The sequence below is a fragment of the Periplaneta americana genome, chromosome 11 (assembly GCF_040183065.1).
Source record: "Periplaneta americana isolate PAMFEO1 chromosome 11, P.americana_PAMFEO1_priV1, whole genome shotgun sequence".
Lineage (NCBI taxonomy): Eukaryota > Metazoa > Arthropoda > Insecta > Blattodea > Blattidae > Periplaneta > Periplaneta americana.
In genome coordinates, this window is record NC_091127.1 from 3,987,169 (window position 1) to 4,014,433 (window position 27,265).

At 36.2% G+C, this 27,265-nt stretch overlaps 1 protein-coding gene across 13 annotated transcripts in view; it reads right to left on the bottom strand.

Annotated features, from left to right (window-relative positions):
- LOC138708728 (mucin-17-like) overlaps positions 1-27,265 on the bottom strand; it is a 462,883-nt gene that overhangs the window by 141,741 nt on the left and 293,877 nt on the right. For all 13 annotated transcript variants that reach the window (XR_011334762.1, XR_011334760.1, XR_011334761.1 and 10 more), the window contains exons 6-11: positions 18,035-18,211; positions 15,045-15,362; positions 13,134-13,328; positions 11,889-11,951; positions 10,082-10,240; positions 1,720-2,620 (exon numbers count right to left, since the gene is read on the bottom strand). Coding sequence is in view for 10 of the 13 variants with exons in the window: in XM_069838843.1 (XP_069694944.1) it covers positions 1,720-2,620; positions 10,082-10,240; positions 11,889-11,951; positions 13,134-13,328; positions 15,045-15,362; positions 18,035-18,211 (1,813 nt within the window). In the remaining 3 variants the exon portion in view is untranslated. The remainder of the gene's footprint in view (positions 1-1,719; positions 2,621-10,081; positions 10,241-11,888; positions 11,952-13,133; positions 13,329-15,044; positions 15,363-18,034; positions 18,212-27,265) is intronic.

Sequence of the window (27,265 nt, forward strand, 5' to 3'; positions counted from 1 at the left end):
TTCATCTTGTATATGTCATAGGGTACTCTCCCTGTACTTTCCCTTCCCCAAGAAATCCACACAATATATATTGTAGGTTTCTGGATTTCTGTTATCACTGTATATTAAATTTTCGTACCAAATAAAAGTTTAATATAGTCTACATTTGAGTCAAGCATACCGGGATACCGAATTAAATTAATACCGAAACTCTATTTACTTGTTGTTTAGTCAACTGTCCGAAGATAGGTCTGAACCTCACAAATGATATCATCAAGGCACCACTTATGAGGCAATGAGGCCAAGAGATAATGGGGTAAGGTGGCCAGTTCCTTCCCCCCCCCCCTGTTTACTTGTAAAATTAAAAAACAGATTTCAAAATACTGGTAGTTTATGTAAACTTTCAAATATTCAAAGATTAAATTCTATTACATATTTTTTTTATTTTTTAAGCCTTAAAACTTGACTGAAATAATTCTTGTCTGTATTTGTAATTTTGTACATAATAATTAGTCACACTTAAAGCAGACATTCTGAAGATATGGTTTCCACAGTTTTACTTGGCACACTGTTTGTGAATAAAATCAGCAGGCCTGATTTCGAGTAAATTGCTCTTTTATATCTTTATCCCAAATGTTCTAAGGGGTCCTCTGATTGAGGTTTGGTACCTCTATTATCAGGCAGTACATCTCACTTGACGATATTATGTGTCAGAGGAAGAACAATTATTGTTTGTATGCATCTGAAGTCTAATTATGTGTAATATGTAGCTAAATGGAGATGTATGCAATGTAGGGGAAAGGAACTGACCACCGTATCCTATTATCTCCTGGCCTAGTTGCCTCATAAGTGGTGCTTGTTGCTATCACTTGTGAAGTTCAGACCTTTCTTCGGAGAGTTGACTAAACAACATGTTCTAGGGCTATTTCTATTGAATAATATTAAATTTTATCAACATTATTTCCAGGTGAACTAAGTCATACAAATTCAACAAAGAAAATCAGTCCAACAGCTAAGACAGACTGAAAATTTTATCTTTGAAAATCTCGAGATAAATTTTTGCAGCATGACATTGGCTTTATACTTCACATAATGATAAAAAAATAATTATACTTGCAAAGCTCATGAAGTGTATTTATTTTATTTTATTGGGTTATTTTACGACGCTCTACCAACATCTAGGTTATTTAGCGTCTGAATGAAATGAAGGTGATAATGCCGGTGAAATGAGTCCGGGGTCCAACACCGAAAGTTACCCAGCATTTGCTCATATTGGGTCGAGGGAAAACCCCGGAAAAAACCTCAACCAGGTAACTTGCCCCGACCGGGATTCGAATCCAGGCCACCTGGTTTCGCGGCCAGACGCGCTGACCGTCATTAAGTGTACATTCCAGTTAAAAATGTTAAGTCTAGCTACAAGTTTGTTGTTAACAATTAACAGTCCACACCTGTGGAGGAATGGTTAGCGCATCTGACCACGAAACCAGGTAGCCTGGGTTTGAATCCCGGTCAGGGCAAGTTACCTGGTTGAGGGTTTTTTCCAGGGTTTTCCCTCAACCCTAAATGAGCAAATACTAGGTAACTATCAGTGCTAAACCCCAGATTCATTTCACTGCCATTATCACCTTCAGTTCATTCAGATGCTAAATAACCCGAGATGTTGATACAGCATCGTAAAATTACCCCCCCACACAAAAAAACAACAACAATTAACATGAAACTTATGTTGCAGAAACATACCTTCTTGATGTACGAGGAGTATCTGATGGTTCAGCCACAGTTCTTGAAACATATCTGTTTGTTGTCTGGTATCCACTGTCCTCTTCGACATAGTCTACATTGCTGAAATTGTTCAATGGAGACTTGTCATCTCCACCTCCCCTGTTCCCTGATGAACTCCTCCTTTCAGAATCGATAAGATCGCTTGTAATTTCCTTCTTGTTAATTGAGCTACTGGAATATCTTCCATAACTAGAAGTGGATACTTTCCTTGTATCTCCAGTTTCGTCATCACCATCTGTAAATATCTGTCGTTTAACAGATGCTGGTGTCTTTTCTTTCGACTTCTGCGACTGTAAGATTGTGGTTGTTGTCGAGCTTACATACTTCTGATCCCTGGAATGTTCCGAGTCGGTGTCAGTGTAGGCAGTGGCCACCCGCTCTGGAGAGGATCGCGAAGGCGTCAGAGAGTCATTTTCATCCGTAGCTTTCTGTCTACGTGATATCACTGTTGTTGTTGAGCTCACAAATTTCTTATCATCTTCTGTAGCTCTGTCTGTCACCTTAGACCTCCTAGTATCATCATGGATGGTACTTTTTTCAAATTTACTTGTGAAACTTGTTCTTCTGTCATCTTCAGATATTTTCGACCTTCTAGTACTGTTACTGCTAGTAACAGAAGAGGTCGTAATATTGGATGACTTTATATCATCATCTGGATATCCTCGTTCTGGTGATGAAGTTTTTCCGGATGATGATCTCCGACTGGAAGTACTGGACTTCCTCGTAATATCACTTTGGTCATAGTCCTGCTCTTCATACGTAATTGCTGGACTGCCTTTCTCCTCAGGAGTGTTGTAAGTGTAGTGAGTTCTTGTTATTCTCGAGACAGGTTCTTCCCCAGGTCTTATTACGCTCTCACCTGTTGGTAAATGAAACCAGTTAGAATTCATTTAATTAAAAAGAACTACATACAGAATGCAGAACCTTAATAGAGCTCAAGAAAGAAGAACATGTAAGATGTTATAATGCATCTGAAAACTGGAGAATTTTTACAATAAATTAAGGTTTACTGCACATCATTACAAATTTCATTCCAGTTTTAGAAAGACAAGAATTATAATACAAATTTAGTCTAATAATGCCTTTTTCATGAAGTACGCCTTACACTATTCAAGACATGCTAAATTAGTTTGTTCACTTCACAAGGTAATATAGGGTGCGTCAGAAAGAACGGATGGATTTCAAACTATCGATACGCAGTGAGGGGAGGGATAGAGTGAGGGGGACCATGACTGTTGGGTCAGCCAGAGAATGCAGTTTCTGTTGAGAACATGGTGTTGGTCTGGTGTACAACATGCTTTCATTGCAGAGACATTTTTGAAAAATGAAGAGTCTGTGATCGTCACTCAGGACTCATTTCGACATCGGACATCATGCTAGAATTCCAACTCGGAATACAATTTTGCAGTGTGTGGATTCATTTCGTACCACAGGTTCAACATTAAAGAAGAAATCACCTGGACGAACACGGAGCGTGTGTACACCTGCAAATGTGGAGACAGACACTAGGTTGTCCGGCCACCTCAATGATCAGCCCGCAAACATGCTATTGCACTGAGATTGTCTGAGGTTACGGTAAGATCTCGCGGCCTGCGAGTTCTTTCTTTGGGACCATTTGAAGGCGTAAGTAACCACATACACTGGACGAACTGAAGACGGCGATTCGTGAAGAAATCTCGGCAATCCCACCAACTATGACTATGAAAGTGACGGCGAACTTCAGAAAAGCCTCGATGCCTGTATTGAAAGCCAAGGACATCATATGGATGATGTTGTATACCATAAATAAACTGCATGTATTGGTGAATCTGTTGATAACAATAAATTTTTTATTTGACGAATCCTTACAATTTTCTTGCCCTGTGAAATCCATCCGTTCTTTCTGACGCATCCCATATTTGTAATTTTATATTTATATTTTCCAGGAGAATGGAAGAAATCCAAGATCCTTAGCATTGGTCAACAACATGTTTATATTCTCTCTGTAGACATCACTATACTTCCACACTAATTTGATTTTTATGTACAGTACCTCACAAAGCATTTCTCTCTTCATTAAATACAACAAATGAGTTTACTGAAAAAATTGGAGTTATCAGGAGAATAAGCCAAATATTTTCACTCGAAGAAAACATAATTTAAGTACTTTTATAAATACGTACATACTACCGAAACAATTTTAACTTAATACTAACCTACAATATTAATCATAAGACATAATAATTATTACGACGACACACGGCTCTGTTTGTCGAAGATTTTGAAAAAAAAAAAGTGTCTTGCGAAAATGGTTTTTCTTAATAAATCATTTACAGCAAACCAGCAATGGTATAAATGAGAATACTACAATCATAATGCAACAGTGTAGGCCTACTGCAAGTGGGCTAATATGATTTACTACTTAATCCACATCTGAGCCACGAGGCTTACAGCAGTCAACTTCTTGTCATTAGACAATGCCTGAGTTCTTCCACATGCAAAGCACTTAAAATTGGCAATGGACACAAATCTATCACCTGCATAATAAAAAAGTATTTACTGAAATTATCTGAACTTATAAAGTAAGATGCGTCAGTTACCTGAGAGCCTTAGAACATACATCTGCAATCCATGGAGCGGATATTGAGAAATAAGAAAATGTTCAGTGAGAAACTATATTAAAAAGTTACACTTCTATTTCAAGGTTTGATAGAGAATATTACATTTAAATTCTGGGGGGGGGGGGGGGGGGACATGTACATATGTATATATGTTATCGTTAAAACCCGAAATCCGTCAAAACTAGTTTAAACAAATGAAGATAGCAAGTTTTCGTAAGGTCTAGAATCAATGACAAGTTAGATATGGTTTGTTTAGACTTTAGAAAGCGAGTGTTTGTAAGGTCTAGAGTCAGTCACAGGTTAGGTTTGGTCTGTTTAGGCTTTTGGTAGGCCTTGCATAAACGCTTTTATTCATACTTTTCTTTGCTTAAACTAGTTTTTACTAGTTGAAACTAGTTTAGATGGTAACTTATATGCGGTATACATATTATTTTTTTTTCCAATATCCTATGTGTGTAAATTACAAGTTACAAAACGTATTCAATGCAATTATATGAACTATGCCCATATTTCACATTTCTAATAAATTTCTCTATCTTTTGTAAGCAGAAGTGTACTTTTAAATTTTAATTAACTGGGCATTTACTGGATTGTAATACATCTAATTTCCAAAGACCCAAGAGGTTTCCCTGAAAATATCCTCTTCTTCCTGCCATGACAATCAATTCTCTGCTGTCATCTTATTAACTTAAGAATCCTGAGAAAATTGCCACTTAGCACAACATGACACTCTATTCTACAGTACCAAAATAATATCACACCAATTAGGCCTACTTCTGCTGAACGCAAGAGAACACTAAGAGTAGTATTTGATTAGAAGTAAAAGTAATAAAGTAATATCTAATTAAAATAAAAAATGTGTATTTTGATTGAAACGTCTTATTTAGAAAAACTTTTTCCAACACAGTAATAAAAACAAAATTCAATCATCATAAATTATACAACTCTGGGTTTTTTATAACGGGGTTTAACCTAATTAAAAATAAAATACCGGTACCGTATTTTTAGATCCTTGGTGATCCACAACATTTCACAACAATGCCATTTTCCTTCATTTGTAAATGCACTAGTTGGCAAATTTCCAATATTGTACTGTCTTACGAAAGTTTTTTTTTTCCTGGACTAAGCTTAGTACGTAGATAAAAAGAACAGACGTTTCTAATATAACACCTTTAATTTATGAATTCGTGTTTGATCATAGATATTATTACAACTGAACTATTATTTTAATTTATTACCATAAACACTTCACGAAATTTAAGCAATGAATGCATGATGTAGTGCGATCTTAGAAGCTCAGTCATTTTCAACTTCTTAAATTATTTTTCTAATCAATTATTCTTACCAAGATCAGTCCTTAATGAAATATTTCACACACATAGGTATCACACTTCCTTACCTAAACTCTGCTGTACTGTTTGAGTGTTGTAGGCCACAATAAGCGAACCAAGGAACACCACAACCATAACAAACAGACCAGGGAAAAATGTCCATAAAAGAAAAATTATCACCACAATCACAATTAGCAGGAAAGATACAGGTGGACCACTCGTGTTCAACTGGGCCGCTTCTTCCTTCACAGTCTTCTCTTCTGGCATGTCATATGCTATCAGTGCCATTATTAAAATTCTAATCCGAAATCGATTCTCTGTTTTGAACAATTCCCTCAAATATCCATGGTAACCGTGTAACACAGAATTACTCGTATTTCGTTAGGAATGTGACACTGCTGAATTTCAACAATAGTATAAAAATTCCTCAGTTCTAATGCAAATTGACCTGTTTCACTAAATTTACATGCTTCAGCTGTACTACATTTATTTTACAATAACTTTTTCTCGTTATGAAAGCTTCCAATTACTAACAAAATATTTAGAGTTAAATTCCTCTTCTCTCTTATTACTGAATACAAATAACTTTAATTGTTATATCTTGTTGTTACAACCCATTTTATTCTTTTAGAGGAATTGAACTTTCGTAAATATCTTTAAATATTACATTTTTCCTTTTCTTCTTTTTGATTTTGCAATGAATTCTGCTACCCCCCTGGTTTCCCATGTGACTTCAATATGATGACTGAACGTGTGTTCCAAGAAATCCGACAACCACTAGCCAAACTCTTCGCTCTAGGGCCACCAACCGACTGGGTTGAATGTTTTGACTGAAGTGCTATCCAAGGCTTGAGTCTTAAAATGGGGCAAACTGCCAATTCTCGAACTGCCTGCTCAGTAGCAATGCCAGTGTGCAGTGTGGAAGCTTCATAAAAGCATGCTCAAAACTTCTTTTAAGATTATTTGTCCATGTGTACGTGCAGATAGTAGTTCACGCTTCAAAAGACCAATGCCCCGTGCTACAGCTCTTTCTCCTCTCTCTCATTTACAAAGGCTAATGCCAGATAGCAGTGTGGCTATTTTCGAACCTCAAGTGTCTTTAGAACTAGAAGCGACATAAATCCATTTTGCAGTACATCTAACATAATTACTTTTATGGAACATTCCTAAAATTCTTGACTTGTGGCAATGCTTTTGTGAAAAAAAAAAAAGTGGAGCTTATTTTCTGTTATATGTTGTAAGCGCTTGTTAAATAAAATTTGTTCTACTTAATTGTAGAAAAAAATAGTAAAAAACGGCAATAACGCCTGTCTTTATCTATAATTATTAAACACTTATCTTTATTAAGCAAGAAAGTCTTGCTTAAATGACAAAAAAATCAATTACATCTCGCTGAAACAATTATACTATTAACCAATCAAAATCTAGAATACATTACTTTTCAAATCCACTATAGTCCCGTCGCTCTTATTTCCGGCAGCCAATCACGTTGCAGGTCGGCTACATTTAAACGTGTGCGTCTTGTGATTCGCTGATGAAGATAAACAAGGCTCGATAAATACTTAATATAATCGCCCGCCATTTTGGCTCGTTCGTTGGCGTTCGCAGAAAGCACATGAAGACGTTATTTGCCGCTCAATTATTTGCTGAATTACAGAGCGTTTGATTTATTATCATAGGAGCTACGACATGATAATGTTTAACGGTGTGGCAAATAGATCCCTCGTTTGGTAGCTCGGCAACGAAAGAACAAAAATGGCGAACGATACTACCTACCTAGTCTTTATAGAGCCTTCACTTTCTACGACGTAAGCAAAGAGGAGGAGTCACGCCGGGAATAACAGCATCGCGACTATAGTAATATTAGCATACTACTGACTAAGCTGGATGTAACATAATAATATCATTTTGTTCTGCATATTTTGGTGTAGTTGCATTTCTTAACTTCCAATGGTTATATCGTTGAGAACAATGCAGTTATAAATTCTAAGTTATATACTTTTTCAGTATTAATATTAGTATTTTACTTTACAATAAAAATGCTAAGAATGTACCATTAAGGTTCCTGTAATTCAGACAGACACTAATGCTCTTTTCGCACATAAACGCCCTAAACTTCCAGAAGAGATTTAGTTTAAATTCACGCATTGAACAACAGACCTACATTGTTGATAAAGAGACTCCACTTGTATCACTCTTGCTTAAATGACGAACAGCCACAAAAAAGCTACAGCTAGCCAATGGTAGCCACATTCTACGCAAAGTTATTTCCAGAGTCAGTCCTTGGCATTGGGCCTGACCAATAAGATAAAATACATATACCATCACTTCAAGCAAAAAACACTCACTCGCATAAACTAAACACATACATCATCATAATCCACCTCGAGAGCTGAAGTCTCATCCCACATAGATTATAAAATAAGCTATATATAATTCAGTAACAGAAAAAAAAGAAAACTTCAAGCTTCAATAAAACGCATTGCACCAAGTCTTAAAACGTCAAATATATGAATTTTAAATGCTGAAGTAAGCTGGTCTACAACTGACGTTTGCAAGAAGGGCTTAACATACAACACGACTGCAGTCCATCCCCTGGAAGCAGAGTGCCAAATATTCTGGGAAAATCCAGCACTTTCAGCTTGTCCATGATCTAGTGTTCTAAAATAGTATGGTGTGGCTTTCATCCATTTTCCCGGATGTGTAATTTATTACCCGCTGCTCTTGACACATAACATCGGTATCTACGGTAAGCCTTGTACAGTAATGCGTTACAGAAGCCTGTCTCTACGTTTTATGCTCCTACACCATCGCATTATACTTTTCAGAAAGCAACGTATTTATGTTCTCTTGATGTTATGTATTATGTGCGTAACGTGCCCATGACCGAGTGTTTAGATGCTCTTCCTTTCTCCAAGGCGATCCCAGTTCGATCCCTGTTTGGATTAAAGTGGAATTTGTAGTGGAAAAAGTGGATGCTGAGGGGTTTTTCTTGGGGTTCTCCTATTTTCCCTCACCACTATCATCATTCTACCAATACTTCACTTCAACTGTTCATTCTACAAGGTCCCAAGCCAGGCCTCCAGCACAAATAATAAAAATGGCTACGAAGATGAAGAAGTTGTACACATTATGTTTAATAATCATAATTATAAATTCCACTTGTCTTTGTCCTTGTTGTTTTTGTCGTGGTTCTTATAATGGTCGTTAGTATTTCTGTCATGATCCTTGTTATCTTTTTTATGCTTTAACTTGTCATTTTTAAATAAATTGCATCAAGAAAAAAGTAATAGTATTATAATTTTCGTCGTTGTACCCCTTCACTTACTAGTTATGATTTCAATCCAGGTCGTCCTAATCTTAGCTCTCCCATTACCATGTTAAAAGTTGTTATGAAATTCTGTCATCCTCATTTCATTCATTTATAATATCGGTATATGTTTCTGATGTATTATGAATATGGTGTGATAGACATGTGGAATGATGTTAAAAAGTATATTAAATTTAAACACACTTATCTTAAAAGACAATTGGGAATTTCTAGGCATCCTAATGCCAGTCTACACAAAAGTTGAAATTATTATTTATCGATGAAGTTTGAATGATTAATTAATTACCTGCATTCTTATCTGTAGCACAACTTGCAATCTCGTTATGTATTGCGCTCAAATTGTGGGTAGGAAACATATTTTTCTCATTATTTTAATATTTTAATTTAGGGTTTTCTCTACCAACACAAAAGAATTAGTTGCAAAACTGAAATTCCACAGATAGTAACAGTATATTTCTATTACAAAAAAGAGTAATTACAATAATAGTAGGTGCCAAATCTAGGGAATCGTGTAGGACTATTTTAAAAAAACTATAAATAATGCCCATGGCTTGCCAGTATATCTTTTCATCAATAATCTTCCTCGTATGTAATCGTGAAAACTTTGTAACTAATTCAACAGTTCATAGCATAAATACACGTCAAAAATGACTTTCATACTCCATCGGCAAGTCTATCGTGCTATCAAAAAGGAGTGCGTTATATGGCAGTAAAAATTTTTAATAGCCTCCCTATCGATATAAAAAATGAAACTCAAAACATAAAATTATTTAGGGCCAAATTAAAGAAGTACCTAATTTCTCACGCCTTCTATTCTGTAGGTGAATTCATGACATTCAATAACGCTCCATGAAATTGATACTAAAACTTTGTGTTGTACTAGTAGACTATATTGTAAATCTCGTCTATATATATTTCATCTAGACTGTGACTATAAATTAAGACTTTATAATAGTATTAAGTTTTTTGACTTGTTCCGTATTCTAGCTGTGAAGCAATGTATGAATACCATGGAATGTTAATAAATACAATACAATCCATCTGTTCGTGAAACTCACCTTGAAAGATGTCTCGTGTCAACGAAACTGTGCCATCAGCGTTCAGTGTGCCCTTGGAGGTGATGAGAGTTGCACTGCTGGTGCTGGTGGTCTCCGTCACCACCTGATCACCTCCACGTGGTTTCTTCAGTATCCCAGGCCGACGTGTCACTTCAGTATCTGTGAAAGATTAAAACAATAACTTCAATATAAAAAAATTAAACGCAATTAAAATTTACACTTTAACAAAATAAATGTACAATATAATTCTGATGCTTATCTAAGCATGAGAAGAAGAGAGCAGAAAGCTGACACAAACAATTCGAAAACTTCAAAGTATCCAGATATACAAGATGGTCCACACCTGTGGAGTAACGGTCAGCGCATCTGGCCGCGAAATCAGGTGACCCAGGTTCGAATCCCGGTCGGGGAAAGTTACCTGGTTGAGTTTTTTTCCGGGGTTTTCCCTCAACCCTATACGAGCAAATGCTGGGTAACTTTCGGTGCTGGGCCCCGAACTTATTTCACCGGCATTATCACCTTCATTTCATTCAGACGCTAAATAACCTAGATTTTGATACAGCGTCGTAAAATAACCCAATAAAATTTAAAAATATACAGAATGTCCCATTTATCTTGTACACCTAATATAACTTTGATAATATAAAATAATTCCGACAAAATATTTGTAAAAAATTATAAGGTTATACTTAAAATATGCAGAGTAGATAGTTGTTCACGGTGACAAAAATCGTAAAAATTAATAGTTATTTCTATCTGTTGATGAGCCAACCCTGGAAGGACTTCGACAAACAAACGAGATTTTGTGTTTCAATCAGCAGCTTTATGGGTGACATGGGACCAAGGATTCTCCACGTGTTTAATTGACATTCGTTTTAAAGTTGAGAAAAATCTCAGAAGAAACCCAACCGGGTAATCAATCCAAGTGGGAATCGAACCTATACCCGAGTGGAGCTCTGGATTAGAAAGCAAACAAGACTACAGCCTAAGCTACGCTTGTAGCAGGTTATATTCCCAGAATTTTCTTCAATATAAGCATTTCAATATTTAGTTATATGACGCACAATTCTATAAGTAATGCTGTGATCCTGTATACTGGTTTACTAGGGTGCAATCTCCTGCACAGGGGGCCATTATGTTTGGGAATGCTCTTTATTTATCATACTAATATGCTGTAGAGGCAGTGTACACCATAATTACTAGTTCACTAGCTATCCATTTATACATGCAAACTGAGTCGAAATCTCAGACAGTTCAAGTGAAATTGTGATGGACAAATGTAGTGCTGGAACACTTTTGCTTCCTCAATAATTCCACAAAAATTGAAAATGTATTCCCATCTATACATCAAAACAGATTGGAAAAACTGTTCTGCAATTCCATTGTAAGATGTAATTTTTTTTAGTGGGTTATTTTAGGACGTTGTTTCAACATCTCAGGTTATTTAGCGTCTGAAGAAAATGAAGGTGATAATGCCGGTGAAATGAGCCTGGAATCCAGCATCGATAGTTACCCAGCATTTACTCATATTGGGTTGAGAAAAAACCTCAACCAGGTAACTTGACCCAACCATGATTCGAACTCGGGCCAACTGGTTTCGTAGTCAGACGCGCTAACCTTTACTCCACAGGTGTGGACTGTAAGATGTAGTAATGGACAGAAAGTAGAATAATAATTACTCACATGAACTCAATGCAATGAACGTAAGAGATTAGTAACATATTTACGTGATAAATAAAGTAGATGGAGATCGAGAAAGCCACCTAAATACTTTAGATTATCATATCATTCAAATTAACTAACGTACCTGATATGCGGTCTGTGGGAAGTTCTTCACCTGGTCCTGGTACTCTATCAGACCCGGTATCATCTGCAAGTAAGTAATATTAAGGTTTTCTTAGTTAAGTCCATTTGATCTAAATGAATGGACGTGGAAGGGGCGACTTTAGTCAAAGAGCCGTCTCTGTTTACCCTGACTCATGTTCTTCGCAGTGAAGAAGAGGTTGTGAATGAAGAAAACAACACTGCAATATTTCACTTATTATATTGCACTGTCTCAAATTTTCAATACATACAGACAGCTATATAATTCTATGCTAATGCTTTTATGTAAATAATTCGAAAATAAAAAATAACAACATTTTCTCCAAACAGACTGTATTAAAAACATACACGCAGTGACTTCTTGAATAAGAGTGTACTATTAAAGGGATTTCTAACTCAATACAATATTGCACTGAACACTGACAAGTCCATGAAAAAAATGCTTATGTCACTGTTGATAGTGATTCGTCCGTCGGATGATGTCATCTGATTCAATTGGTGAGATTTCTCCAGTAGTCTATTTCTTTCAAATTTAAACAGCTTCAATGTTACCCCAAAGATAGGAATGTCACACATTTCAATTTTCCAAGACTTCCACAAGTTTACATACCAGTTTCTTAAATATGATTTGTGAGGACAGTCTTTTGTGCCAGTTGTGAATATGGTTTTTAAATGACACTGGATAAAACATAGCAATCCATTCAAACAACAACTACAAAAAAAAGTGCTCATTGTTTTTAATTATTAACTACTGTTTTAATACTTTAATTAAATGCAGGAAACGTAATAAGTTCCAAATGAAAAGTGGTTAAAAGTATTAAAAATGGCATCTCTCCATATTCATATTTAGCTATTGAAAATGTGTCAGTATCTACATATTTTCTATCAGCCATTGCTCATGTAATATTTTTCTTTGTAACAAACAGATGGAAGAAAGCATCAAAATTTGAAGTAGACGTATTCAGATTTTTATGACTATGTTCTAACTGAACCTGAATTAATGATTGCTATTAAATTATCTGAGGAGTGCAAATGAACCCAAAACTAAAAGTAAGACTGGACTGTTCTTATAATTTAAAATACTTATGCAATTTTTAATATAATTTTTAAACTGTAATTCTACAAACTCTTAAAACATTAAATTCTGCACTTACTGGTAAATTCCAATCGTATGTGATGAGTTGTTCCGGTTTTATGATACTTAATGCATAGTAGAACATTATCTTACCTTGTGCAATCTTTTCATGCTTCTGAATGATATCCTTAAGGGAATGAGCCCTTTTTGAAATAACGCGTGTGTCCGTTACATCGTCAGTTGAACGTTTGACTGTCTCGCCATCTTGTGAGTGCTGGATGAAACTATCGCGTAGCTTGGCCCGGGGTTTCTGACGAGGTGCAGTTGGCTGTGATACTGCATTGCCACCTGTAACAATGCATAACATTAGGGTAAATACCGGATATTAGTTTTTAAAATAATAATAATAATAATAATAATAATAATAATAATAATAATAATAATAATAATAATAAAAAAGGTAAAAGGTAAAGGTATCCCTGTAACATGCCATGAAGGCACTTGGGGAGCATGGAGGTAGAGCCCCATTCTTTCCATGACCTCGGCACTAGAATGAGGTGGTGTGGTCGGCACCATGCTTTGACCGCCTTTTATCCCCGGAAAAGACCCGGTATTCAATTTTATAGGAGGCTGAGTGAACCTCGGGGCCGTTCTGAAAGTTTGGCAACGAGAAAAAATCCTGTCACCACCTGGGATCGAACCCCGGACCTTCCAGTCCGTAGCCAGCTGCTCTACCAACTGAGCTACCCGGCCGCCAATAATAATAATAATAATAATAATAATAATAATAATAATAATAATAATAATAATAATAATAATAATAATAATCTACTTTTTCCTCTATTTTCTATATTTGTAACGACATTGCTTCATTGTTGGCCGGCCCACATACAAATGATAAAGCAAGTACACGATTTACGATATAGTAGGCTGTGGTTTCATAAAAATTTGTTATATAGTTATGAAAAATTAATTGAACACATTTATTCGTAATGAAGCATTACTTATTGTTCATTAAATGTTAAGAAAATCTGGTTGGTGAACAGCTCGCATTTTGATGAATTATTAAATAAAGGGTGCGGGAAAACTTCCTCCCTAATTTAAAGTTTAAATAAAAAAAAAACAGAGGGATCAAAATAAGGAAACTCTATTAATATGAATGGTATCTAAACAGTGGGAAATTTAGGTTTACATGCGTTGTCATAGCGATATCAAATGACATGCGCAAAACAACAAGAATTGAATAGGAAACTTTATTAATATGAATGGTATCTTAACAGTGGGGAATTTTTCATTTTTTGAATAACGTATCTCTCAAGTGGTGTCCTTCACTATCAATGCATTGTTGAATGCGACTTCGGAAATTTTGCATCACTCTAACTAGCATTTATTGAGGAATAAGACCAATTTCTTCCTGTATTGCAAAGACATCGGCCGATGTTTGAACACCTCAGCCTTAATTTGTCCCCATAGAAAAAAATCGCAGGGTGCAAGATCTAGTGATCGTGCTGGCCAGGGGGCGTCGCCACGTGAAGAATTAAGCGTCCGGGAAACATCTGTCTCAGGACTTGGAGATAAATCTGAGCTGTGTGAGGGGTGGCTCCATCCTGCTGAAACCATACCTAGTCAATCTGCAGCACATTGAGTCTTGGTGCCAAAAAATTGTTGATCATAAAAGTGTACCGCTGAGAGTTCACTGTCACAGTAGCACCATCCTCTTCAAAAAAGTAAGGACCAAGTATCCCGACTCTTGCAACCGCGCACCATACAGTAACACGGTCGTTATGTAGAGGTTTTTCATGAAATTCACGAGGGTTCTGTCCACTCCAATATCGGAAATTTTGATGATTCACGCATGTAAACCTAAATTTCCCACTGTTTAGATACCATTCATATTAATACAGTTTCCTTATTTTGATCCATATGTTTTTTATTTAAATTTTAAATTAGGGAGGATGTTTTGCCGCACCCTTTATTTAGATGTTCACTAGTTAATGTTCCATTTGGATCGATTTATTGAAGCCTGGGGAAACCGGCCATAAGTGTCTTACAGACGATACTCACGTGAGTGCTGCTCGTGCTTGCTCACGAGCTCACGGAGGTGTGAGGAAACGGGCTGCTCCGGCATGTCTTCGTAGTCCTTCTCGTCAGTGCTGGAGACCTCTTCTCTGTCGTGTGTGGTGCTCAGCAACGTGCTGCTCCTGTTGCTGGTAGTTGACGTGATCGTTTCACTGGTGCTCACTTTACTGGTAGCCTTCAGAGCTCGCAGGCCTCCAAAAAGCGGTCGTCCGCTAGAGTCACGAATTTCCGTTGGTCTGCTCTCCACTTCCTCCGGTCTATGTTCTGGCTCTGGTTCACTCGTGGGGGTAGTGTCAACAGTGTCTGTTGATAACGATAAAATACGAATTGTTACAAATCATAATTCTTTGGTAAAACTTAAAAGCAATAAGAAAAGTCCTTCCAGTAGGCTGCTGGCCAACATAGTGGTAGGGCTGCTACCTTTCGGCTTCTAGACAGGCACAGGACAGGTATTACTGGCAAAGTCTGAGGATGGATTACAATATTGTCTCTACACAATCTTAATAAAGTAGAAAAAATTGTGACGTGGAAATTTCTAATGAAAAATCTAAAGTTCTAGCCTTCAGAGGAAAAGATCCAGTTCAAAGCAGGATGTGCCTTGACAATAAAATATTAGCGAGGGTAAATTTATTTAACTATCTTGGGAGATCTTGCGGTATCGCTCTAGAGGAAGAAGACGAGATCATAATGGACCACGTGGTCTAATACTTGGATGGAAGATGATGATGACAAATCATAATTATACAGTGGAAGATGATGATGACAAATCATAATTATACAGTGACAGTACGAAGGATAGGAGCTAGAGGCGCATTTTTATTCAGCGCCAGTGGGGCACGAAACGTCCACCAGAATCAAAAGAGCGAGTTTTGAAATGTATCTAGTTATTTATTTTATGCTCGACCATGCCGAAATGTAGTAGCAGTCCTTTAATGCATGTCATTAAAGTTCAGGTTTTCCATTATTCTCGGGTATGCAATCGAAAGACAACGAGGGAAACGTCACGGAGGCTGGAAATCCAATACTGTCGCAGAAGGTTATGTTCTGTTACTATAATAATTAGCGTTAATTGTAAATAATATTAAAATAAATTCAATTTGTCATCTCGTTTTTCAATTCTAAGTCAATTTCCAGGTTATATCAAAATTATTTCATGTTATTCTCTAAATTATATCAAGGTCAATGGCATTATTGTTCCTAGGAAAAAATCAATACTTTCGCGTCTGCGCACATCTCACAATTTACGAGCTTGCACAAGGTCACTTCTGCTCTTCAGTGAGATGCGAATAAAATGAATACTTCTGAATAATTTCAAGTTAGAAATATGGTCGAGCATAAAAAGTCATATGAAACTTGCCTATAATTGTAATTAAGACGCTCGTATGAAAATTATGAAACTCGCTTGCGCTCGTTTCATAAACAAACATACTCGCGTCTTAATTACTATCATTATAGGCTCGTGGCATAATGTACTATTTACTTATTGGAAACTACATAAGCGAGATGCCCATCAAAGCACCTTCTTTACATAAATATAAACTAATAACTTAATAACTTACAAATTAAAAATGATTTACATGAGCGACAGTTACGACGTAAGAATATGAAACTTAATAACAACAGAAATAAAAGAAAATAAAAACATAAAAGAGAGATCTGGCTTATAAATATAATGAATTAGCATTAGCAAAAAAAAAAAATTAGAAATTTAATAAATCTATAATATAAATAGAATACCTTAATTCTCAACAAGACCAAAACAAGGAAAACATTTAGTTATTCCAGAAAGAAAGAAAAAAATATTGACTGTGCTATGACATGAATGACATAGATAATATTTTATACTAAAATTGATTTCTGAATAACTGGCACCGGAAAATAGATCAATTTCCTCACTTAATGAAGTGAAGTTGCTTAATGAATGATGAGTTCACATGATATACGTTTCTCAATCTTGAGAAATGTAAGGTATGGAGTCAATAAATTGTGACACGTTAGGCCTACCGATATGATTGGCAACTCTGGCAGGAAATTGTCTACTGCCGCCATAATTACAAGCGAATTGCTAATATTTCGATAACATGTCGCATATGATCGATGAATTAACACTTCAATAGACATAATATTTAACTTACAAGGCAAATTATACTAAAAACTATTCTTTTGATTCTGCTGGAAGACTCTTCCGCCCCTGGTGGAAAGTCATCGGAAAGTTTCTTTCGTCCCTGGCGTTAGTAAAGAGAAATAATGAAATACGCAAGGAGGATAAAGTGCTGTATAGGGTAGACTATTCAAACATGGGACCTTATTAACATAAAAAGCAAGAAAGTAGTTACAGTTATTATAGGCCTACATTAACAAAAATACACCGTAGCCAAGAAATGCACACAATTCAGTTCTAATGTAGTTTTCCTCCGATAGTTTCCATAAAATATAGTCTTTAATAATACTGTATAAGCTGTAAATTCCCAGTTGGGAGTTTTTCCGAGGTTTTCCTTCAATCAATTGAAGCAAAATTGCTGGGTAACTTTTCGCGTTGGGTTAAGTTTACGGTGCAGAGTACTGTATTCATAGAAGATTGCGACCATTCGGTGAAAAATATCATTAGAAAAAACAGGAGTGGTAAGCACAATAAGCCTCAGGTTGCGGTGTATGCCTTCGTAAGAGATGAAAAAATTCCCAGAATCCATATATTCTAGTGCATACGAAAACAATTTCAGTTAAGATGTTGCGAAATCAAGAAGTACATATTTCAGAGACAACTTTTAGGTCCTAATAAAATTTACATAATTTGGCACATGTATCAGTGAAAGTGATGTTTAATAATGGCTGCACAGAAATTTACGATAAGCTTATAATGTTTATAACATAATACTGAGAAGTTCTATTTAGAAGTTTGAACAAAGAAGATTCTTAAAAAAAATAAAGCAGCTTCATATTTTGGAATAATATGGTCTTTCTGTCGTAATATTTACCCTGTGGTATTTGAATGTTGTTGTTTGTGCTTTGCCGCCGACGTAGTGCGCTCAAGCCAAATAAGGGGCGCCCGTTCTCGTCTGTAGGTCCAACTCCATAGCTGGATGTTACGGAGTCCGTGGGGAATGCTTCCCTTGGTGGTTCACCGATGGAAGACTTCTTGATTGGTGATTTCACTGCAAAAGAAAGAGACCAATTACTATAACCAGCCATTTTAAGTTATTTCTTCTATTAGCTAGACGAAACGTTTCGTGATATATACCGGTAGCAAGCATTTCCTAGTAACGAACAAAATTCACACTCACTTCACGAAATCTTATAGTCGTTATGAATCTTATGTAAGCAGTATTAACAATCAACTGTTACACGAAATCACAATAATAGGCCTTGAACAATTTCTAAAGAGCAAAAATATAGCAAAGAGAATAATGAGAAAGTAAAAATGGCAGTGCTGAGAGTATAAGAACCTAAGATCCTCGTTTTCTTCAACAACCATTTTCCTACATAGGCTACGGTAATTCATTAATATAGCCTACCACCACTGCCTGATGAATCGCAGCCATAAGATCCATGTGATCCAGCAGGCAGTGCATACCAAACAATATAATAAATTGATTAACGCCTAATATTCTGAAATAGGCTTACATACTATCAATACTACCAACTACCTAATCATTGTAGGCCTATAATAATTAACGCTGTTGGTGAACAAATAAGGCATAACACACACTACACGTTATTTCACATTAGGCCTGCTTGTACACAGTTCGCATTTACTACATAGGTCTAATCACTTTCCAATACTCATAATATTAACGAACTCTTGACAATCATGTTGCATTATTTAAATTCCTGGTCAACGTATCTTATATTCTTAGAAACAATCACAAAATACGTTTCAATACCGGTATAATAATAATAATAATAATAATAATAATAATAATAATAATAATGGATGTAAACAACGCAAAGAGGGGGAGACTTCTGGTACAAATAATCACCTCATAATGTAGTTACATTTGAAGGGATGAAAATAGCACACTTGAATGCAACAGGTTAGTCAAGTAGCAACTCATTTAAACACGTTTGTTGTGCTACAGGGCACCACATAAATCGAGACACATTCACGAAGCGTATATAAAATAGATATGGCTACAAATGACGAAATTGGCCAAAACATGTTCTGAAATTTATTTTGCAACTGACTGGAAATTATAGAATTTTACCTACTAAAACAATGACAACCATCATGTTGTAATTTAATTATTATTTGGACAAATGTAATTAAACCATATTATGCCTCTGAGTGTGAAAATGTCAGTTCTGTGACATGTCCCTGACTACATCTTCAAAAGCATTTTTATTGTCATTTAGCAATTAAAAGAGTGAAACACAATATATGAAATGTTTTATATAAAACAATTTTTATCTCGAAAAGGAAGTAAACACGAGCAAAATTGTATTAAACTTGTTTGTTTGAAATATCTTAAAGAATAACCCTCTGAAATTAATGACATTACTTCCGGTTCACCCTGTATATGAAGAATTTAACAAATGCCACCTTACTGAGCGAAAATATAAAAGAATACCAAACAAAATGGATTGCGTATTTGTAACAACTAAAAAAAAAGTAATCTCACTAAGGGATAATTTGAAATAGGCGACATTATTTCAAGTACTTGTTTTATAAAATAATGGTAAATGCACAGAATATTAACAAACACTCTAATGATTTTAGGATCCAAGTTTTATATTATGTTTTATTACAAAATACGTGCTTAAAATATTGCCGCCTATTTCAGATTCACACTCTGTATTGTATAAGAATACACAAGAACTGAACCGTACGTTTATAAAATAAATTTAACAAATATATTCGTATATGTAAGAATACAAAAGGATCTTAATAAACAGTCTATTTAGATAGCACGCATATTGAAATGCTACAGCGTTTTTACATCAACATAAGAGAAAAGAGACCTGTGCAATGATGGAAGGTTGCAGAACCTATAGGCCTACTGGGCCTGGGCCTACCATGAAATGGAATAAAACGAATAGAGGAAGAAAAAGGGAAGAGAAAAAACAATATGTCGGAATGGCAGAATAAAACTTTTTAATTCTAGCTATAGACCTATCAAAAAGAAAAGAGGATAAAGAAATTTTTGACTGAAGTGATCTTTAGATTTTTGCATTTGTAAGGAAAATAATATTTTTAGTTATTACAATATTAATATCACAATATAATTAATTCCTTCTTTCCTTGCTTACTTTCTTTCTTCCTTTGTTTCTTACTTTCTTTTTCCTTATTCCTTCTTCGTTCGATATGTTTCACCTCTTCCTTTCCCACAGACTTGGATTAATCCAAAGCGATATAGGAGAGGGTATAGGTTATCTTTTGACGAATAGATACACTGGATTGCAAAAGAAATGCCGATACGAAATTATTTCGTTTTCCGAGGATAAACATGGCGAGGTGAGATTAGTTTTTTTATATGTAAATACGACTTTTATAACATGTTCCCGTTATTATTTAATATGAATTGATTTTAAATTATTCATACACTTTTATTTTACAACATTAATAAGAATTCTACACGAAAATAGTGAAACTGCAGTTTATGTGGTATTCCACAGTCTTCCTTATTATCCATGGATGCTGTCATTGTTGCAATCGATACATACGGCCAGTTTATAAGCAATGCCTTCTGTGTATCTCTATTCCCTAAGCGAAGTCCTCTTAACACAATAATATTTCCAATCGATAGCGACTCGACTCGGCATTTCTTTTGAAATCGATTTCATTGCCGGCTTCGGGAATCGAACCACGGACCGCTTGGATGGGAAGCGCAATAACCTATCCACAGAGTCACGACGGCAGACATAATGTAATCAATGGAAGGGTTATTTCTTTCCAATCGAATTCCGTCCATGCACATGCTGTTTTGCACCATCGCAGTGCATCCTGTGATAGTCATTATTAATTAGCAAGCAGTAGCAAATCGTCAATCAATCTCACTGCATGGTCTAATTAGAGAGCCGCGCGGCCGGTCTTAACTCTCACTCATGCTCTGTTTGGCTTCACCGCAACCGGCAGAAGCGACCTCATTAGACGAGACGTCGCACTAAACTGAAACAAATGAACGACCGATGTGCGGTCAGCTGGATCTTTGCCATGGCCGCGTTTTCAATGTCGCTTCCACAGCTGGCTGTGAAAAAAGGTGATTCCTTCTTTCTATTTGCTGTTACATTGTAACACGTATCTAAGCTACCTCGATAAGTGTACTCGGAGTATTTTAAGAAATCAAGTGCCGAGCCCTGTAAAAAACAAGAACTATCGAGGACGTTTCAGTCGGTTTCCTGGATGAAATGAGAACGCTCGGCAGAAGTGTAAAACAAACTGAAAGAGATTGCACATGTCATTGCATCGCTCATGCGTGCGAAACTGATACAGTCATGCTGCATCCGGCTGTAAAATCATTTAGCTACAGTGCTTCCTATCACAATTAGGTCCTATAGTTTTATTCGCTCTTTTTATCCCTTCATCCTCCATTCTCTTGTAGTTTTCTTTCATTTTCCTGTTTCTTTCTTCCTTCTTTTAATTTCATACCCTTTCATGTTCCCTTTTCCTTATTTAGCTCCCCCTTTTTTCTTTATTCTTCATTTCACCCTCTATTTTATTATTTCCTCCTTCTTTCACTCTTTCTTCTACCCTCTTTCTACTTTCCTTCTGTTTATTTCATTCACTCTACTTCTTTATTTTCATCTCTTTACTTCATTATATTTTCTTATTTCAATCCCTTCATTTTATTATTTTTCCTTATTTCCACCCCTCCTTTTCATTATATTTTCTCTTATCCATCCCTGCATTCATTCTCTCTATTTTCTTCTCTAGATCCCTTCATTTCACTCTCTCTGATTTCTTCTCTCAATCCCATTATTTCATTCTTATATTTTCTTTTTTCCACCCCTTTGTTTCATTCACTATTTCCATTTCTCCATCCCTTAATTTAATTCTCTCTATTTTTTCTCTCCATCTCTCTACTTCATTCTATTTTCTTCTCTCTAGTCCTCTATTTCATTCTTTTTATTGTCTTCTCTCTAACCCTTTATTTAATTCTTTCTATTTACTTCTTTGTAACCCTTTATTTCAATCTATGTTATTCTGTCTACCGTCATTCTTTCTATTTACTTCTCTCTAACCCTTTATTTCATTCTATGTTATTCTATTCCATATTTGCAGTATAGGCGTATTTATCTTAAAAGCATTGTTTTCATTTCAATATTGAGAAAAAGCAATCCCGATTTCAATTTAACAGCGAAAGATAACGAATACATATTCTTCAGATACGCGATTCGAAGTTTGCTGTCAAGGAGTTCTTAAGCGATGTTGACTACTTATAGCAATAATATAAGTGGATCCATAACGTTGATATAACATCCTGCGAAGGAAGGAAGAGAGAAACGTGTTTGTACGTACAATTAAAGTACCCAAACTATTCCCTCCCCACCCTCTCTCCCACCTACTCCGTCATTAATTAACATTGTTGCTAGATGTGCATGTTATATAACATACGTGCTTTCTAAACAGTTTAGCTCTGGTTATGTTTTCCTACGACTCGCAATGAATACAGAATCTCTAACCTAAAAGTTCCAACCCCATAGACGACCATATTGTTTTCTTCCTTGCTTTATTTTTCACATTCTTGTTCAGTTTGCTTCTTGGAGGGAAGAGCCAGATAATCTTGTCTTCTTGTTCTAGGTCGATCTGAGTGATTTATTTTCCTTCACTATGACAGAAGGATGTCTGTATTCAAGTCAGAGGAATTCTTGTAACTTGTCATTTCCGTTTTGGGAAATACTGTATCTACTTTAACATATTTTTCTTTGAGTCCATTACTTATGTCTCAGCTTCTTTTACAACAATAAAAACTGTAATTTTAAAATGTTTAGGTCAAAACGTGAAATTTTTAAATACGATCGCTATTCGAGAATATAAACATCACTTTCATTAATTTAGTTTGTAAAATCAAGTTGCGGCTTTTTATTTGAGCTGCCCATTGTAAGAAAATGCAGGAGAAGTTCATCAAAAAAAGAAATTTCTCTAGAAAAATCTGGTTCTGAAGTGAAATACCGAACGTCCTGAGTGCGAAATAATACCAGCTAATTTTGTTCACTACAATTAAGCAACAGTGTCGGGTAACTTTCTTTAAAATGACATGTGTGTGTATATGTGTGTGAGTGTAATCGGGTAAGGCCCATTCACAATGAAAATTAAACATAACCGTAACATAAACACAGAAGTTTGCGCCCAAGCTACCAAATGGGATCATTCACAATGATTCACATAAGCATTGACATAAACATTGCCATTAGACGTTAACATGAAAGTTTGCAAACTCCAAACTTTCATGCTTATGCTTACGTGATTTGCAAACAGAACACAATCGTGGAGCGCTGAAGTATACGACAGAATATGAGGAAATGGCATCGTTGTTATGTTTCCATGGTTACCAAGTATGTTTGCTGTTATGTTTATGTTCCCATCGTGAATGATGGTATGACTTCTTGATTTTACTGTAACGTTTACATTCTTAAGTTAACGCTTACGTTATGTTTAATTTTCATTGTGAATGAGCCTTAACTTTAAGTGTTACAAAAATTCTCCTGCTCTAGGGCATGCAGACGAATCATGTATTGGTTCTGATGTTTCCCACAATATTTTATTAAAGAAAACTCCGTGTGTTATTGCATTTTAAAATATGGGTACCTACACTGGGCAGTCCTATTTCCGATCTGAGACCACAGACCTCCATATAGTCCACAATGCGTTAAGACCGTAAGTTCTGGAATGCATCCTTATTCTGTATTCACACAATGTCCAATTGGGAAGTATCGTAGCTTTTGGAATGGTTCCATTTTAGGTTTCAAAATAAACTATCCGAGACAAAAACAGCCATTCAGTAATATATTTTTAGGTTAAGCAGACAAATCTTAGACTAAAGACTATTTATAGTTTGACCCTGAAACACTGAAAATCCAAAGCGTGTTACAGAAAGTTACTCAAACTACTTTTTACAGTTTTTTGAAGATTATGTAATACTCTATAATTACTATAAAATATTAAAATTACATTAGATGTTAACATGACACGTGTAATGAAGTTTGTAAGAAAATAAGCTGAAACATTTTCGAATCAGACAGAAATGTGCACATTAAATGTCAAAATATTGAAATGTTTTACGATGAAAGAGTAATGGAACGGAGAAAAATTCTCTCCGGCACCGGGATTTGAACCCGGGTTTTCAGCTCTACGTGCTGATTCTTTATCCACCAAGCCACACCGGATACCCATCCCGGTGTCGGACAGAATCGTCTCAGTTTAAGTTCCAACTCTTGGGTTCCCTCTAGTGGCCGCCCTCTGCACTACGTCATAGATGTCCATGAACGTAGGACTGAAGTCCACACATGTGCTGAGGTGCACTCATTATGAGTGACTAGTTGACCGGGATCCGACGGAATAAGCGCCGTGTGTGGACTTCAGTCCTACGTTCATAGACATCTATGACGTAGTGCAGAGGGCGGCCATTAGAGGGAACCCAAGAGTTGGAACTTAAACTGAGACGATTCTGTCCGACACCGAGATGGGTATCCGGTGTGGCTTAGTGGATAAAGCCTCAGCACGTAGAGCTGAAAACCCGGGTTCAAATCCCGGTGCCGGAGAGAATTTTTTTCCGTTCCATTACTCTTTCATCGTATGATGACGCAGAATATCTGCATGGAAATATCACATGTACTTCGGTACATTGAAATAATATATATGAAATGTTTTAGCTATAAATGATAAATGTAAATTTCACTGTAGAAAGGAAAAAAAAATAGAGTAAAAGTAGGAAGAGAAAACAATGAGAAATACATACAGGGAAAGAGAAAGAACGCCTGGCAAAGATATAAAAATAGAAAAGAAAACTGAAAGAAATACATATAAATGAAACGAAAGAGGGACACAAAAGGACAGATAGGCAGAAAAGAGAGGAGAGAGGACAGACAGAATAGAGATGAGAGGGGAAGACAGGAAAGAGAGGAGAAAGAGAGAGAAAAAAGGAGAGCGACAGACAGAAAAGAGAGGAAAGACAGAAAAAGTAGAAACAGAAAATAGACAGAAAAGAGAGATAGAAAATTGACAGAAAATATACAGAAAATAGGTAGACAAAAATAGAGATCGGTACAAAAGAAGAAACAGGAAAGAGATAGAAAACATAAAGAAAAGAGAGAGAGAGATAGATAATAGAAAATAGAGAGATGGACAGAAAAGTGAGACTGGAGATAGATAAAAAATGAAAGACAGAAAATGAGATGGAGACATAGAAACAGAGTGAGATATAAAGAAAGGAGAGAAAGAGAAAGGGAGACAGAGAAACAGAGATGAAGAGGCGGCAATAGAAAAAAAAAGAAAGTGACAGAAAAAGAGAGAGCGACAGAAGGATGTAAATAGAAAGAATGAAAGGGAAGGAAATGAAGAGAAAAGGAATTAAAAAGGAGAAGAAAGAAAAGGAAAGAAGTGAAGATATTAAACATAGAAAAGCGAAAGTAAGAAGGAAATAAAACCGGCAAAGAAAGAAGAATAAAAGGAAGGAAAGCATGAAGGTATGCGATCCGATATTGTTTCTGTTGGACGCGGTAACAGTGAGATGTTCACCGCTGTGGAATAAGGGTTAGCATGCCTGACAGTGAACGAGCAGTCCCGGGTTCAAATCCTGGTTGGAACAAGTTACGTAGTTGAGGTTTCTTCCGGGCTTTTCCCTCAACCCAATAAGAGCAAATGCTAGGTAATTTTCAGCGTTGGACCATGGACTCATTTCGCTGACATTATCACATTCATCTCATTCAGACGCTACATAACCATAACAGTTAAAAAATCGTCGTAAAATAACCCGTGAGATAGTATTTCATCGAAGTGAGTCCGGAGATTCATCTAGAATTGTCTGACATTGCTTATATTTGAAGAAAGCTTCTCGGAAGAAGCCCAACCAGATAATGAGCTCAGACGGGACTTGAAAGCCAGGCCCGAGCGCAGACTCGGAGCAGGAGTCTAGCTGGGAATTAAACAGAACATTATCAAGGACTGGATCGCATATGACAGCCACGGCGAAAATGCGACTGACGAGCACATTATGGCTCGCAATGATAGCTGTGCATTTCTCTTGCTTCTAACCTCCACCAACCCCCACCCTCTCACTCACTGGAGTCAAACTCCGTTCCATTTGTATTTGTCTCTGACCTGCGAGTGGCATATGTCTCTCTCGAAACCATGTACGAAAGTTCCAAGTAGGATGGGAGGACGCATTTTTTTGCTGTCAATATGATGAGAATATTAAATGTATGATTTATTCACAAGTATTACGAGGAAAACGGTTGTATAACATAAAACAGTATTATACTACATGTCACTCATGAAACATTAAAATGTTAAATGTTGTTATTATTATTATTATCATCATCATCATCATCATTATCATCATCATCATCTCTGTACGTCGGCCCTTTTTCAGCAGATGTACGAATAATGCGGTTAGCTCTTCAATTTGAACTCACTGATTTACTGTGTGATGTCAAATGAAAGCTAGATGTAAGGACTTGACAAATGTTGAACTTCCAAATCTTTGCCAAAAAATAAATATCCGAAGCTTCGTTCTTTCGCTTGCTCTGTTGAAGCCATGTTCGCTACAACTTACGTTTGTGAAAAATTATTTTCAACAATTAAAATAGTAAAAACCAAATTTAGACCACGACTGACAGACAAATACCTTCGTGATCAACTACGACTGGCAGTAAGTGACATAATTCCTGATTTTGAAACTCTGTCGCAGAGACATTCTGAAGACATTTAATTTTAGGTTGTGATATTGTTCATTTATTGTTCATTTCTTTCTTCGTTACACGTACTAAACATTAGTTTGTAGCCTTGTACTGTATAAAATTATATTTAAGTGCTTGATGTAAGGAAAATGAAAATCCGTTAATAAGTCAGACAGTTGCTTCACTTCCCCTTCGGGTGTCCGCCTCCCTCCATAGGTGCTATGCACGTTGCAGGTTACACAGTGGCTCGGCGCACGATTACATTTTCGCCACGGCTGGCATATGACAAGAGGAAGAAGAGATCTGAAACTATGGGAAGACGGAATTCACGTCATCTAGATTCTAGACGGAGAGTGAGAAGGCAGATTATCTTG